The 18,645-nt window shown below is 27.8% G+C and overlaps 1 protein-coding gene across 1 annotated transcript in view; it reads left to right on the top strand.

Annotated features, from left to right (window-relative positions):
- The first annotated feature begins 2,331 nt into the window (after positions 1–2,331).
- LOC132951620 (uncharacterized) overlaps positions 2,332–18,645 on the top strand; it is a 94,853-nt gene continuing 78,539 nt past the window's right edge. The window contains exon 1 of the mRNA XM_061023433.1: positions 2,332–3,086. Coding sequence (XP_060879416.1) covers positions 2,613–3,086 — 474 coding nt within the window. The 5' untranslated portion in view covers positions 2,332–2,612. The remainder of the gene's footprint in view (positions 3,087–18,645) is intronic.

Genomic DNA, 18,645 nt, shown 5'->3' with positions numbered 1-18,645 from the left:
TAAACTAATAAAACTTTATCGGGCACAGATAAGGCGTACCTATACGGATATACATAACATTGGTGGTTACATTTGAACATAATACGAAAAATTACGTACATAATACGACTTAACGAAAAATTATATAGTTGATTATGCTTTAGTATAATGTGTACATTTGTACAATAATTGTCGTCATATACTCATAATATGACATATGTACTAATTTGAAATGGCTATTGACTACAAACTGTTCGTACAACTTTCAACAAAAAATGAAGAATATTCTTATGAATAAACGGGATGATAATAACTCTTTTTTATCTACTAAAGATTAGTGATCAACATTGATATTCACTCGATATCTCATGTAACGATTTTCTTAATTTGTTGTAATTAAAAAACGTATGACTGTAGATACTTAAAAATGTCATTGAATGTTTGTATTAGCATTTTCTATACACGATAAAATGTTGAAAATAATTTGACTCTTTTTGAGCTGTTTACGGACATTGTCAGTTTTTAATTTTTTTAGTTTTTTTTTCTATATTTATCAATACAATTTCATTATCTGATATATCGTTTTAATAGCAGCTGAAAAATATTAAAAATACATAGGCACAATTTTTGTTTACAAGCATTTAAAGTTCAATTTTTGACAAAATTTATCAAATTTATAATTTAATAATTATTTTGTAGTTAAAAATTTATAACATGTTCAACTTTTATAGCTAAGGATTGAAAATTGAAAACAAGGCTCCACGTAAATAGGTTATATATAAATTACTTTATTCACAATAATATCATCAAATATACTGGATAATATCATAGGCTGACTGACCGTTTTCGCTCAGAATCGTTTTTCTTATACAATAATATTATATCATTGAATTCAAATTTAACACCATCCATTACAGTGACCCACTTGTAACCTACTGTACAGCAGAGCGACATCTACTTATCCACCTTTTTTTTTTTGACATGAAAACGAAATAGACTGAAATAGTGAAATATTATAAAATTAAAAACAAAATAAATTAACTTAACTCACTTCTTAAAATGAAAACATAACTCGTTAATTTCACGTTAATTCAGAAAGAAATTTAGTAAGTTAACAGTTAAGTTAATGAAAAGCCAAAAGTAACTAGTTAATGCCCAGCCTTGCTAAAAGGGTAAGTGGATGTCGCTTTCCTCTACAGTAGGTTACAAGTGGCCAGTGGGTCACTGTATAATGGATGGTACTAAATTTGAATTCAATGATTTAATATCATAGTAAACAAACAAATCCAATGCCGTATCTGAGGGGGTGTTAACCTAACCCCCCCCCAGAAATGTCTTTAATATGTCTTATTTTTAACCAAATATCAAAACCTTAATTCAATAAAATTACAATATACATGTTTTCGACCCCTCCCCCCCACCAACAAAAAAATTCTGGTTACGGCTTTGCGAATAATGATTATGAGCGGGGAAGGTTTGTCAGTGTGGTTATTTTATATTATATTTATATTTTTATTACTTATTATTAACACGGTAGCCGATAAGTTGAAATAATATTATAAAATTACAATAAAATAACTAAAATCGTTATTCTTGATTATTTAATATGTAATTTCCTTCAAATTTGAACGTAAAATATTAAACGACTATAAAAAAAACTGTGTTTTTATATTTTTGAGATGTTTTGGTTACAGGATACTTCACCTATTTACGTGGAACTTTGTTGTAAGTGTTCAATACTTAACTATATAAGTTGAATATCTTATACATTTTTAACAACAAAATCATTTAAAAATTAAAAATTTGAAAAATTTTGTCAAAAATTGAACTTCAATTTGACTTTCTTATAGACATTTTTTTTTGTTGATGAAGGAGATAACCATAACCTTATAAGAAATCTTGTATTACAATTTAAAATCTTAGATTTAAAAAGAAAAATGTTAGGACTTTCTTATTCAAAATTATATGCTAATTTTCGTGATTTTTACTTATTTTGTCAAGATTTGAACTTTATATGCTTATTAAAACAGTGACTATGATTTTAAATATTTTTCATCTGTCTTTGAAACAATATATTCGAAGCCTAAGCTTAAACAACTTAGCAACTGCCAACTAGTGAACTATGTAGGTACGACCAAACATTAGGGGTTCACTGACCACTGTTCACCGATAAATGATAATGTAAGAACTAAAAATATCTATATAAGACATAAGTGTGTAACTATCACTATGTACCTAAGCTTAATTCAATGGTAGGAAAACATGTAAAATTGTAAAACTGTCATAGCCGTGTAAAATAATGCGTGTCAATTCCAATTGTTGATGGTAGCGACATCTGGCTGGGTGGCTAGCAACTGCACCGAGAATGTCAATATGTCCTCCGGTAGAATGAGATTAGGCCGCACGCGTTGTTATCGCACTTTGGCTGCAGTAGTGCAGTGTTAACCGCACAGAATCCGCGTAAAGTTCACCGTCGTCAATCTTCCGCGTCTTCTTCGCAGTTCACATAGAAATTTTCTAATTTTTCATGGTCACCTCGAAGTTATGCGGCGCGCGCGTCGACCCGAACCGTTTGTGTTAGCCGTATGTGGTCGTCGTCCGGGCTGCAGTGTTGTACGTGTTGACGCCGTCCAATGACCACCAAAAACGGTAGCAACATTGTAGTTGAGTGGCTTCGGTCCCTGCACCTGGGCCAGTACGCCGATTCGTTCTTGGACAACGGGTATGACGACCTGGAAATCTGCAAGCAGGTTGGCGATCCCGATATGGACGCCATTGGCGTGTTCAACCCATCGCACCGCAACCGGCTGCTGCAGTCTGTTCGCACGCTGCGTGAAGAGGGTGCAGCTAGTGTTTATTTTACTCTTGAAGAGTCCGCCGCTATACAGGAGGAATGCAAGTACTCCACCTCCAAAGAGCAATGCGCTCCCAGCCCTGGCCACTCGTCGGGCAGTAGTACGCAAGAGCTTCAGCAGGTACATTATGATGAGTACGAGGAAGGAAAGGCTGAACTAGTCAGGATACCTAAACTTCAGTTGAAGCTGTTGCTTAAAGACAAATTATTACAAGATGGCATTCGTCTCAGCTCTCAACCATACACCACTCAGGTAGGTGTCACCTATTATATTATATTGGCCTATCTATGTGCCTAATTAGGTTAAATATTTTGTCACATGTCACCTGTTATTGATCAGTAGATAGAATTCAATATGTAGATTGATTGAAATCATTCTCAAGTTATTATTATAATACAGTCAGTGTTTAATATACACCTCTAATTGTCATACAGACTATAGAGTATGTCCAGTTAGCATAGTTATAGGAAAATGTTTATCTGGTCCAATACTGTCTGTGTTATGGGCATATTATAACATATTTTGTTACACAACTTTTTTATATAATAAAATTTCAATTTCTAAAAATTAATAAGGATCTTGTAGTTTTTTGGATAGGTAATGGAACTATTGAAAAAATTATTTTACATTGTGTCTTCATTTTAAAGTCTGAACTGAATAAGAATAATTATATATTTTATAGGGTAGGACGTAGGCACCTATTACCATTAGGCAATGGCAGACATCTGCTTCAATATTCTACATTATATTCTCCTTCCAGTAACAAAACCTTTAACAATGCAGACTAAATCATTTAATTTCTTTATTATATTTTTTATATTACCTATCTATTAACTGTAGTTTGTACCAGTCTTAACAAAAAAAAAATGTGTATTGTGCTTTTAATATGTTAATGATATATTTTCCTTTAAATGACACAGATATTAAGATGTTATTTTATTATAAAAATGTTCATAAATATGTTACACAATTTGTGATGTTGCAATCTACATTTTATTTAGAAACATCCAGAAAATAAAAATATAATTTTTTGATTTTAGAAAACTTCTATAAATGTATGTTTATAAAAGTTTAAAATACTTTAGTATTAACACAACGTGAAAAAAGCAAAATCATTTCGGTACTACTTAAAAACATATTCTGAACTACTCATCCCACTGCTTTCATATAATATGATATTGCACTTGTAAAATATCAATTGAAAAACAAATCAAAACAAATTTGAAATTGGAAGTCTGGATAAAATTAAAAATTTTGTATTTATATTGCTGCTCTTAATCCTCCTAGGATCCTGTGATAATTAAAAAATATAAGTATCTACTTAACTCTATTACCATCTATTACCATTATATTATTAATTATACTAGGTAGGTGCTAAGGTTCCTACTTTATTTTATAAATAGCTTAATGTATAATGTGATGTTTAATTAGTTTTTTATATTTTTTATGATAGGAATTTTTCTAAAAAAAAATGTTAAATTTTTACTAAAATTCACATATACCGTCTAAGAGTTAAAAATAATATAAGTAATTAAAGAAAACTCAAAATAGTATTTCTCATGAAAACAAAATGCCAATTACCTAGGTATACAGATAGGTACAATTGTTAAATATACCGAATTTAATTTAAAATCATTTATTTTTTTTTCTGTTTAAAATATTTTATTTATGTTACCCACTCAAATAACCTAATATACTTTCTACACAAATAGGTAATTGATTTGTTATCTTTAAGTGTAGATTACAAAGATATTATTAAAAACAATTTACAATAACTGCAATGTCGTTATGTAGGTACCTATTTACGGGTAGATATTTATTTACAAGTAATTAACATAAAATACGATTTAAAAATTAAATTATATCTAATTTTCCAAAACTCAGTATGTATTTATTCGAACTAATGATCAGCATTTAAAGTATATACAAATACTTGAAATGTATGTATTGTATGGAAACACCGATTAATATGTTAAAATGAAATATTAATACATTTTTATTATACTTAAGACTACTATAATCGCATTCGACTATTCGAATACACACGTCACTAAATAATGTTAATAATTTTTTATTACGATAGTTCAACTTTAAAATTGTATTCTGGATAAAATGTATTTGATGTATAAAAAATATGTGTACCTAGATATTTTATTCTTCTCGAGAACTAAATTATTATATTATAAGATTAGAAGGTTTTATATTTTATTATCATATTTTTTTACGTAGCGTAAAAATATAAAATACATTTCTAGTTCCTAAACATAAATAATCGAAACTGCAGTTAATTAATTTAATAAATTATCAATCCAAGTTTAAAAAATACAACCGTTGTCTTGGTTTCTATTGTTTGTTCATTTTATTCAGACATTTAGTATATATGCATATATTTTTTGTCATTAATGATCACGAAAAAGAGAATTTCAAAGTTTAATATACAATTTCTTGTTTAAGTGATAATTTTCTTTGATTATTGTGAATGTCACCAACAAGCCATCATTTTATCAATTGAAATCTTAACGTTTTGCCTGGTTCTACTCTTTTATTCGCTTTTATTTTTAATATTTACCAACCACTGGCGCCATTCCAAATATTACATTCTTGTTCCTAATGCATTTCTTGGATATTTTTATTTTGTACTGTACCAAAATGCATATATTATTATTATAACAAAAGAAAAATATTAATAGCTACTAAAACAAAATAATTAAAAATACAGACAATGAAAGTTTATTACGGGTTTTTACCTTGTCATTCCTACTTTCGTTACAAAAATGATACATTTTTATTATTATTTAGATTCGCATAAATAAATAATATTTTGTACTAGGTATAATATAAAAACCACCGTAAAATGCACCCACCAAAAAAATAACTACACTAGCCTCAAATGAATCTGTTACATTTCCGTTGAACTATTTACACTTATTCCAAATTTCCAAATGCAATAATTGGTTAAGATTAAGAATTGTAATAACTAATAAGTAATAACTGTGAATTATGGGTATTAAATTATCATTGAGTTTTTTTTTCACCCGTGAATTCACCGTATTAGTGTCTAATTGCTCGTCTCCCAAACACGGATCTTGAAAACCAGTCTGTCAGCTTTTTTCATCTATTGAACAATCCATGTCGTTTGTGAAAAGTAAGCTGTTAATCAGAGAGGCTACGAAGAAAATCTCGGTTACTGCTTATGTTATATGGCTCCCTTCTTCTGCTTGTAATACTAATATCAGTGTAGACTTTTGATCATATTTAGAACTTGTTTTCTGATATAAATAATTAATATTATGAGTATTATAATATATTATGTATCATGTACCTATGTCTGTAATGATGATACACATATTACATTATATTATATCGTTTAATATTATTAATTTAGGTATGCGTAAATTGTTCGTTGTTAATTGTATTTTCTGATTAATTTACTATCAAAAATTGTTCTTGTGTAAAATATTTGAAAACGACGATAAGTGTTGTAAGCTCCCAACGTTATATTATTTCGTTGTCGAAAAAGTTAGTCGTGTTCCATCTGAAAAAAGTGAGGCGAAAAGGTTCTTTATATTAACTGAAAGATGAAACAGATTGAAGTTATTGATTCTCAACGAATGAAAATAATGGATAAATTGCGTTTTCATAATAGAATAGTCGATGCGCTATCCGATGGTGTAGCGACATCTGCACTGTCAAATATGAAAATAATATCTGTATTTGTATGACTCATTTTTTCATTGGAATCTTTGTTGACAGGCTTCATCGAAAATGCGGATCATTTGTCACTAGGTTTTCCTACAATAGGGAATCGTTAATCACTTACTTATTAATTTTAGATTGTGAGAAGAGCAATGTTACAATGATATGTTGTTTGTGTGTGTGTGTGTGTGTGTACTTACCACGATAAGTAGTTGAAATAATGCTTCGATTTCAACTTCAGTATTTCAGTATTTTGTTTGATGGGAAAGTGAATCTAGTTTGGTACATTCAGGGGAAAAAATGTCCAGTAACATTCGAAAGGAAAAACCGAGGGAAAAACAAAAAAAAATTAAGGAAAAACGAGCATTTTTACGTATAATCAGTTTTTAACAATATCGATTTCGGTGTCTTGAGTAACTCTAAAACAATTTACCGTAGATACATAAAATATTCACTAGAAGTTTATATTAGCATTATCTATACACCATAACATTTTCAAAATATTTTGACTGGTTTTTAGCTGTTTAAATACATTTTCAGTTTCAAATTGTTTTAGTTTTTAGATTCTGAGTGGAACGATAAATATATTGATTTTACAATGATGTGTGTTTTTTTTTTTAATTTTATTATTTTTGTGTCTGTGTGCACGATAAGTAGTCGAAATAATGATTGGATTTTCAACTTCAGTATCTTGTTCGATGGGAAAGTAAATATCGTTGGTGCATTGGGAAGGTCAAAATTTAAAATTTTCAAAAGCGCCGGGAAAAACAAAAGAAAAATTAAGAAAAAACGGGAATTTTTACGCAAAATCTGTTTTCGAAAAAATCGATTTTGGTTTTTGGTGTAACTCTAAAACAAATGACCGTAGGGACATGAAATGTTGAATAAATGTTTATATTAACATTTTCTATACCTACACCAAAACATTTTCCAAATGTTTTGACTTATTTTGAGCTGTTAACGGAATTTCTATTTTTTTTAGTTTTTTTTTCTATAAATATCAATAAAATATTATTTGTTGGGCACAAAAGCTTGAAAATTTAATAGAAGGTTCCTAGGTTATTGTTCCAAAGGCAGATGATAAAAATTAAAAATCCTTAGTCACAGTTTTTATTTATAAGCATTTAAAGTTCAAATCTTGACAAAATACGGAAAAATGACGAAAATTTGTAAATTTATTTGAGTTAGAAATTCATAGTAAATTTTTTCTTAAATTTAAGATTTGAAAATGTAATACAAGATTATCCATAAGTTTGTCTATCTTTATTAAAAAAAAAAAAATGTCTACAAGAAAGTCAAATTCAATTTTTATGAGCGTCTTAAATTCATATTTTTACAACATTTAATATTCACTCGATATCTCATGTAACGATTTTCTTATTTTGTTGTAATTAAAAAACGTATGACTGTAGAATGTAGATATTTGAAAATTTCACTGAATGTTTGTATTAGCATTTTCTATACACGATAAAATTTTGAAAATAATTTGACTCTTTTTGAGCTGTTTACAGACAGTCTGTTTTAAATGTTGTTAGTTTTTCTTTCTATAAATATCAATAAAATTTTATTTGTTGAGTAAAAAAGCGTGAACATTTAATGCAAGGCTCCTGATATATTGTATAATAGCAGTTGAAAAATGTTAAAAATACATAGGCACAATTTTTGTTTATAAGCATTTAAAGCTCAAATGTTGACAAAATTTATTAAATTTATAATTTAATAATTATTTTGTAGGTAAATAGGTAATTCATAAAATGTTCAACTTTTATAGCTAAGGATTGAAAATTGAAAACAAGGCTCCACGTAAATAGGTCATATATAAATTACTTTATTCATAATAATATCATAAATATACTTGATAATATCATAGGCTGACTGACCGTTTTCGCTCAGAATCGTTTTTTTTATACAATGATATGATATCATTGAATTAAAATTTAACACCATCCATTACCTAACCTAACCTACTTGTAACCTACTGTACAGCAGAGCGACATCCACTTCCCCACCTTTTTTCCTATGAATGTGAATAAAAGTTTAATTGATTGTTAAAAAAGCTTGAAAATTAATACAAGGCTCTTAATATATTGTTAGAACAAAATTTGAAAATTTATCGTCACAGTTTTTTTTTATAAACATTTAAAGTTCGAATTTCGACAAAATTTATCAAATTAAAAATTGAAAAAACGGTAAATGGTTGTCGCTCTGTTTTACGGTAATTTTGGACAAATTTAGGTATTAAACGAGAAGCAGAACGATTTTAGTTTTGTGTTATATTTAAAAAATATTATTCGTGAAAAGCGTACCTACTTGAAACTTTTTAAGTATATTATTATATTCAATATGATTAACCTGACCTATTTTTCATCTAAATTTGTACTTATTCATATTTTTCAAATAGAAAAATAAACCACAATTTTTAAATTTTGATGTAGCTTTTTGGTAGCTGTTTTATTCATAATAAATAATAATTAATAGAAAATATTCATAACATATTGTAACTTAGGTATTGTGTAATAAATTTAATTTAAGTCAGTTTTTTTATTACATAAATATTTTTGTAGATACCTAATCAAATTTTCCGCAGAAAAAAATAAAAATATAATCGTAAAAAAGTAAAAAAACTTCAAAATGTAACTATTTATTAAATACTTTATTGTAGGTAAATTAAGAATAATAATATTTTTAAGTTTTAGGTAAATCCTTTATTACATTATTTCGTAGTGTCAGTAGTACTTTTAGCTACTATTTAGCCACTAACCGATAATCAGTCGATTGAGCAATATCAATCGTAAGGTCAATCGTAATTCGTAGGTCATAATATTCTAGTTCAATAAATTATGTACCGTAGTAATTCATATAGTTCATACGCATTATTATACTAATATGTTTACCTCGATGTTTATGTTATACTAATAACCTGCAGCTATGTATTGGAAATATCGTGTTTTTAGTTAAACAATGTAATAATATAGTTTTTTTTATTTAATAAAATTAAGTGTGTATGGAAATAGCCCGGAAAGGGTTAATAATTTCTGCGAATTTCTATACATTTGTAGCTAATAATAATTTATGAAAGCTTAAAAATCTAGTATACCCCAAAACGGTTGATATTTGTTTAAAAGTTGATATTTTATTCCGTAGGTTTATTGAAAAATAATGTCCTCTAAAGTAGGTACCATCGTGTGAAATTTTCTATTTAAAGAGAGCATAATAAAACTTTGTGATAATTTTTTGCTGACCCATATGAAGTATTAAAATATGCGTATAGTATAAGTTTATATTAAGTAATATATTTTAAATCAAGTATGTAGGTGAAATTATTTTGTTTATTTTATTAAATGGTATATTTCCAGACACTTTACTATTGTATTATTATACCTAAACTTATTATTTTCCATAGCTTAAATATATAATGTTTCGTCCATATTTACAGTACATATATATTTAAATTGATGGGCTCACTTCTTATAGCCATTACATTAAATTGGAAGACGTTTTTTTTGATGATTAAAAAAAAAGTTTTGCAAACTCAGATAACTTTTCATGAATTGAATGAAATTCAAATGAAATGGGTTTACGAAATGGGTTTGGCGAAGATTTCGATTAAAAAGACCAGGATTTTGGCACACTTAAGGGTACTTTTGTGATTTTTCCTTCGTTTTCTTTGCTTTCAAATTCTGATAGAACGTGTGTGTACCATATACTCTTCTTTGTGTATTTATAATATAATATAGTGATTAAAACAATGTGAATTATTTATGTCTATTAGTCCATATCAAGATGAATTGTCATAATTTGAAAATACCTAATAATTTATAAATCTCCCAAGATATTATACTCTCTAATCCCTATAGTAGAATAATTATACATTTATATCATAAATTAAACTCATCTCAATTTTAGATTCTGAGCGGATAAATGTATTGGTTTTACAATGATGTGTTTTTATTTTGTTTTTTTTTGTTTTTTTAATTTTTTAATTTTATGTCTGCCATCAGGTCAGATGTGTGTTGTTTTTTGTTTTTTGTTTTATTTTTATTTTTTTATTTTTGTGTCTGTCATCACCTTTTAGGACAGTAAAAGTGCTTGGATTTTCTTCAACAGTATCTTTTCTGATAGGAAAGTGAATCTAGTTGGTACTTTGAAGGGGGTCAAAAGTGTTGGTACTTTGAAGGGGGTCAAAAGTAAAAATTTCTCAGTAGTTTTCAAAAACGCCGTGAAAAACAAAAAAAAAATTAAGGAAAAACGGGAATTTTTACCTAAAATTTGCTTTCGAGAAAATCGATTTTGGTTTTTGGTGTAACTCTAAAACAAATTACCGTAGGGACATGAAATTTTGACTGAATGTTTATAATTGCATTTCCTATACACCATAACATTTTCCAAATATTTTGACTTATTTTGAGCTGTTTACGGACATTGTCAATTTCCATTTTTTTTAGTTTTTTTTTCTATAAATATCAATAAAATTTTACCTGTTGTTTAAAAAATCTTGAAAATTTAATAGAAGTCTCCTAGATTATTGTTTCAAAGGCAGATCAAAAAAAATTAAAAATCCTTAGTCACAGTTTTTATTTATAAGCATTTAAAGTTCAAATTTTGACAACATTTATCTAATTTATAATTTATTAATTATTTTGTAGTTGAAAATGTATAAAATGTTTAACTTTTATGGCTAAGAATTGAAAATTTAAAACAAGGCTCCACGTAAATAGGTTATATATAAATTACTTTATTCACAATAATATCATCAAATATACTTGGTAATATCATTGGCTGACAGACTGTTTTCGCTCAGAATCGTTTTTCTTATACAATGATATTATATCATTGAATTCAAATTTAACACCATCCATTACAGTGACCCACTTGTACAGCAGAGCGACATCCACTTATCCACCTTTTTTTATTTATGTTCATTCACGCACAAGACTAAATTTGCACGAGTTACCTTAATTTTTTGTGTAGGTTATAAAATACGACATTGTGATAGAAAGTGATCAACAATTCACCTGTAGTTTTTCACGGTATTTTCCCTGGGAATATAATATAATATATATACACATACACAGATAAATTTGTCCAAAATTCCTAAGACTTAATGTTAGTGTTTTATACTGCTAGCATATAAGTTTTATTTGATATTACTCTTTTAATTTATTTTAAACAGTCATAGTGTTTATTCTATTATATAAATACTATAATACCTAATTTAGTATATAATATTATGTAATATGTATACAATTTTTACGTTTTTGTCCGGGCATCTGTATATAAAACATTTATAAATTATTAAAACTTAATTTAATACAAACTGCAAATAGTTTGACAATGAAGCCGATGAAAACAATTTTCCAAAATGCTATTTTTAGCCTTGTAATGTTTAAAGATGTTGAAAAATATATAATTCTATATATAATCAATTAAATCATCAGTTAATGTTGTAAGTCTTTATAGAATTATTATTTTTTGAATGACTACAACATAATTTAAAAATACATTTTTATATTACCTGATAGTCACAATTTATTTATACCTATATGAAATCTCTTTCTAATAAGTCGTTACTTGAAACTTTTGGAGCGTTCTTTGTTTCTACCCTTAACGATAGCTGACAAAAGTACATAACTAACTTAAACAAAATAAAACACATTGTAAAATATTTTATATTTTTATTGTTTTTACGTACATAATATTTATTATGAAATTCTTTAAACTTTTGGGTTTCCTAATTTATTTATTTAATTATACTAGGTACTGGAAAAAAACCTATTATGTATGTTTAAATTTAAAATTATTTTCATTTTAAAGTCAGTTATTAAGCTTAAAATTTCTTTAAAAAAATAAGCCTATATTCAAATATGGTAATTTTATAAATATTAATATTCATACTTTTTTGTACATATCAATAATAATTAGGTAAGTATGAAAATAAATAAGAATTTAAATTGTTTCTTTTATAATTTAATTTGATAATTTATCACTAGTCATCATTTGATTAAGGATATTATATTATATTTTGTCTATACATGTAAATGATGTATGTGTAGAATAACTTACAACTTACTAAATACCTACCTATAGGTTGTGCGTTTGCTTCTGTTTATTTCGTCAAATAAAACAGTAATATTGTGAAATCGTGTTTTGACAGTAGGCGCGTGATGCGTCACATGTTCATCGACCCAAACTTATTATCACGAACTTTGTGCATAATGTATGACAAACAGCGTTTTTGTACTAATTTATAACGTTGCTATGTTTAAGGTTTGGTATTTGATGATTTGTTTTTTGTCAATTAACTTATTATTACTACCTATATCAGTGGCGTATATATGAATTATTTTCACCATAAGTGAAATTTTAGGAATACACATACTACATACAGTACCTATGGCATATGTTTTAATTTCTTATTAAACTTTAAATTTCATTGGCCTAGCCTCCCCTTATTGGGATATACTTGTATAGCTAGGTAGGTACAATAGATAATGTATATAAAATTATAAATTATATTAAATGTTAAGTTTAAAAAATTAACTTTAAGACTTACGGTTGCCTTAAAATATTATTGAATAAATATAATATCTATTGCCTATCGTTATTCCATTTTTCTTTCGGTTTTTACCATATAAAAAATGCAAAAGAAGAGTGTTTGCATGCGATATAATATTATGTACGTATCACGGTAAGACTAGACAATTAATCTGAAGGCATTGGGTGGGTTTTAATGTATTCACGCTAAAGGGTCGGACATAAATCCCGGAACCTCTTATCGGAAGCCTGTCCCTTCCGGCTTTCTCGGAACGCTGATAGTGTCAAGATAGCTCTACTTTGGTCTTTAAGCCTTTACACGCTTCGAAAATTTCAGTACCAAACTAAAGAGAAAATCGTTCAAACTGCTCGTTCGCACAGTACGCATAAGTACGGTTATACTCAAGTTTTGTCCAATGAAACTGCGAATGTTGCGTTAACATAATTAATTAATATTATAGAACAAAAAAAGATTAATTATAGGTACCTATAGGTTTATAACTCATACATTTAATACAATTTAGCTATTCATGAAGTTACTACTCCTATAATTGGTATTCACTAGTACTGGTATTACATTTTTTAATTACTTCTAACTGGAATGAGCAGTTATGTAAATAGATTACCAGTTATTGATCCATGATACCATTTTTAATTTACAAATTATTTTACTGTGGTAAACAACTTAGTAATATTGAATAGATTGTTACATAGGTATTAAATTTCATAATAACTAATGTTAGTGTACCTACCTACTACCTAGGTATACTTTATTTTTATATAAATAAATATATGGGTAGGTAGTGTTCAAACGATTTTAATTGTAGTTTCTAGAAACTCCGGCAAAAACATTTTTACTTACCTACTACAAAAATGTAGTAAATTATTTTTTTCTTCAATAATAATAGTGTATTATGTATAAAATAAATTATAATAATAATATATGTTAACTATAGATGGACGGTAGTATGGATAAAATGTGTGTTTAAATTGTTTCATTAATGTTGGATTATTTTTAATTTAAAACGAAACAGAACATATTAAACGCATTCATCTATGTATATTTTAATACCTAATAGGTTAGGTTATAGGTAAAGATAATACCTAATTTTAATACCTACCTATTCAAATATTTTTGAAGTAGAGAAATGTTGAATGATGTTTTTTTAATATCATTTCAGACTGATAAGTTAGTTGCCAGACAACAGTATTATAAAAATGCATTTTGTCTTTAACTCGTTCTTTAAAGACAAAAGCACTCTCTTATGATAAAACAATTATTTTCATATTTAAATTAAATTACTATTGTTTTAGAGATTTAGACCGGAGTAAACATTTTTTTTTATAAATATGTATTTATAATTCGCATCTCTTGTGTCATTGTTAGTGAATAATAGTTGCGGCGAATGTCTTTGATATTTAAAGGTATTGTTAGTTATTTAAGTACCTAATTAAAGTGTAATATCCATATAAGCGTAAATCCATTACAATTTTTGTGGGGGCTAACATTTTTAACACCAATGTGAGTGGGGGGCTTATGTCCCACAAAACTATAAAAACTGTTTTATTTTTTTTTTTTGGGGGGGGGGGCTAAGCTCCGTAGCCTCTCGGCGACTCGCACCTATGGTAATATACCTTTGGTGAAAAAAGTTAAACGTCTAAAAACGTATTTATTCAATAGGAATATATTCGAGCATTGCAGTAATATATGTATAATATCTCCAGTTAATTTAATTATTTTCTTTTAAGTTATAATTTTGTTGTCTACTTTTAGATTCTGAACTTAGGGCTGAATGTATTGGTTTCCAATGATTTTTTTTGTGTCATCACTTTTTGTAGCAATAAAATTGTTCCAATCATCAACGTTGAGAGTGTTTTCTAGTGTAAAATTGGATCTAGTTGTGCTACTCTATGACGAGGTACATTTAAAAACTAGATATTTATACTGCAGAGCGACTTCCCAGTTTTTTTTTTATTAAAACTGACAACTGTTATCATTATTTTACCTCCCGTTTCACTTAAAGATTTTAGTATCAATAAATATTATCTATATAAGTAGTTTTAAAATAAGTAGGTAGGTACCTAGTTTGTTTAAACGTGCCAAGAATTTAAAATAAAGCGGGGTTCACACTACACCGTGACGTGTAGTTTTGTGTTTTTATGTTTACACCAAAATGCAATACCAATGATATGAATATTGTACACGATGATAACATAATATCGTTTTTTTTTAGTTATTATCACTTTTCCGCACATAAATTTAACAGCACGGTCAAAAGTTGAATATATTCTACTATGCGGTATCGCCGGTATTGTTTGGTAACTGTGATTATTTTACACGTCACGGTATAGCGTGAACCCGGTTTAAGAGATAAATAACAATAATAATAATAATTAAGCCTATTGTTATCACAATTTGTAATTAAACATTTAAAAATTAGAATTTTCTATGTATGTAATATTAGTATTAAACTCATAATTCATGAATTAAATAGTTAAGCAATGTCTTATTTGATAGTCTTCCTGTAATTCTAAAATACCTTCCGTGTACAAAATCGTTGTATTCTATAGTTAGCGAGTTATGTGTCTTTTGATGAAATACCTACCTAATTTGAATACCTGCATTTGAATAATGTTCATAATGTGACTAAAAAAAAAAAAATGATATAAAGACGAATGAAGTATATATACATTTAACACACGTATCGTCCAAGGTTTTTGATGTTTTTCGATAATATAGCTAATCAACTCTGAACCCATCAGAAGGGCCAATTAACAGATCCTTTCAAATTTTCGGCTCCAATAAAATAAAAAAAAAGAAAGTAAGAAAAAGAGGAATATGACGTGAGGGTTATATTTGTACTACACACGAGTAAACTAATCTTCGACTCTAGGCACGTAAACTTCACAAATGACAGCTTAGGGTCTCCGGGGAGATTGAACGAGGGCGGTAGTGGCAGCAGCTATAGTTGTGTAGCAGCAAAAGCTAACAGAAACAAAATTATTATTCGACGATAGTATTCCGAGGGCCTGCCTGCTGATAAATTTGACCCCGGCGCATACGGCAATCGTAAAAATTAATCCTAACACTTCGTGTTGTGTAGCGTCACCGTCACCCACCACCCACTCGACCGGTCGTCACGTAAAATGTCTGCAGATATTTACATTATTTACAAAACGAACGCCTTTCATCCCTACTCTGCAGCGGCACACTCCCAATGGTATTAGGCCTTAGCACGAATTAAGATATACAAGATACGAAACGAACTTGTGATAAGTGAAACCCGCACCTTCTCACGTTGCGGCTAGACTACTAGCGCTTTATAGGATTGTTCTGTGTTAACCGGGAGAAAAAGGAACTAAATGACAATAGTTCATTATTTCCCTGGTTAACACAAAACAGTCCTATAAATCGCTAGCAGTCTATAGCCGCAACGTGAGAAGTGGGTGGACTCAGAAAAATATTGATAAGACCTTTCCGTTCCGTAACCTGTATATCTTAGTCCGTGGGCCTTAGACAAAAACAAATTGTACAGACATAAATTTGAAATATTTATAAATTGAATAGTATACTTTATATAATATAATACATTGTAATGTGTAATATTTTAAACGCATTTTGGAGGTGGTGTATGACTGTATGAGTGCCTCGGACTAATGGGAGGAGGCTGGGCTGAGGTCCTATATGTTGATGGAGCTAATATCAAGACGACCCCTTATGCATATAATTGGAAAGTTACTGTGACGATGAGACGGTAGGAGTGGGAAGAAGAGATGAGGATGCAAAGGGGTCTTTTTTCACCACACCGCTGTTGGTAATAATATTTCTACTGGGAAATTTCGCTAACTGCTTTTTCACCAGCAGCAACCCTCATTACAAAACGCATAATGTATAAATGCAACTAATAATAAAAATGAAACGTATGTAAACATACATAATTATTTTTTAATTAACAGTACTGATTAACATATACACCTTGTATAATATTTTGTTTTAAATTTCAAGTTAAGTATTTTTATTGGTTTTATTGGTTTTATTGTATCTATTAATGAGGTATGAACAACGAAAATCTAAATATATTTAATTTAATTTAAACAATGCAAATTTAATATTGATTATTATTATTTTGATATTTAAAACCTCGTTTAAAACCAAGTTTTAAAGATTATAATTTTATTACTGTGGCAAATATTTTATTATTTTTTTATTATTATTTATATACAATCTGTACCAGTAGGCACAATAAGAGTATAAGCTATATATAACTAAAAGGAAATCGCAAGGAAAACTGTGTCAAATATTTGCAATTTAAATAGTCTATAGTTGTTTTTCTTCATTTTACATGTTTATCTATTTATTTATCATAATAATGTTTTAGGTATTTGAAAATATACGTTAACTTTATAATATGTTTTGTTATATATCATTCCTTAAGTACTCACTGATAAGAATTTTTTATTACTTTAAAAATTATACTTTAGATATTTAATAATTTATGGTAACAACAATATCGTTGAATAACAATGTCATACATGTCGTCTTATATGTATATTTGATAAAAAAATGTTTACCTAGTTAGTCGTTATTTTGGTATCTAGTAATTAGTATAGATAATACAGTAAATTAAGATTTATTTTACATTTAAGTTTGCTCGCAATACTCTAAATAGATTAATACATAATATTAAATACATTTTATATTGTTCATAAAATAAAACTACTTGGTAGACATTTTTATATTCTGAGTGATTCTGAGAATCAACATTGTATTGGTTTTACAATTATGTTTGTGCGTTTTTTTTTCTAAAATGCTCTGATATTTAACTTTGAAAGAGGTTTTTTGTGGCAAATGTGATCTAGTTTGTACTTTGGGGGACAAATAAGAGTAGTAATCCAAAAATAAATAACCATGGACATGAAATTTTCACCAAATATTTATATTCATAGTACCATTTAATAGACGTTGGTACAATGTTGGTTCTTTTTGTGCTTATTTAAAAATTTGAATTTTTCGAATGTTTTAGTTTTTTTTAATTTATGTACCTATGTTAAAATATTTGTGTATGAGACAAAACATGAAAATCTTATACAATGTTTCTCATAACTTCTTACAGCAACCTCAAAAAAATGTCATTTTTTAAATAGATATTTCCTGTCGATATTGGTTATTTAAACGAAATATAATGATTTTAAATATGTTATTGTAATACAAAAAAATATTATTCGTAGGGAATTGAAACTTTTTACCATTACGTTTATTATTATTTACTATTATACTTAGGGCCTAGGGGTAATGATATTTTCATATAATTCATATTCATTTTAAGGTTTTTATACTACGAATCTACTTATACCATTCTACGGTACGTCTGTGTATTGCCTTATAAGTAACTCACAATTTAAGTTAATTATAGCTATCTAGTACCTTATAAATTATAGTATAAAATAATATCATAATAATTCTAATTATATTATATATGCGATTTGTTTTTAGCCATAATTAGTTAAACCTACTGTGTTACTAATATAAATATAAATGTATAACACCAATACAAAATGTATAGGTAGAATAAAATATTTA

Source organism: Metopolophium dirhodum, chromosome 9 (assembly GCF_019925205.1).
Source record: "Metopolophium dirhodum isolate CAU chromosome 9, ASM1992520v1, whole genome shotgun sequence".
NCBI lineage: Eukaryota > Metazoa > Arthropoda > Insecta > Hemiptera > Aphididae > Metopolophium > Metopolophium dirhodum.
The sequence above is the reverse complement of the archived record's forward strand: the minus strand, read 5'-3'. Positions and strand labels throughout refer to the sequence as shown.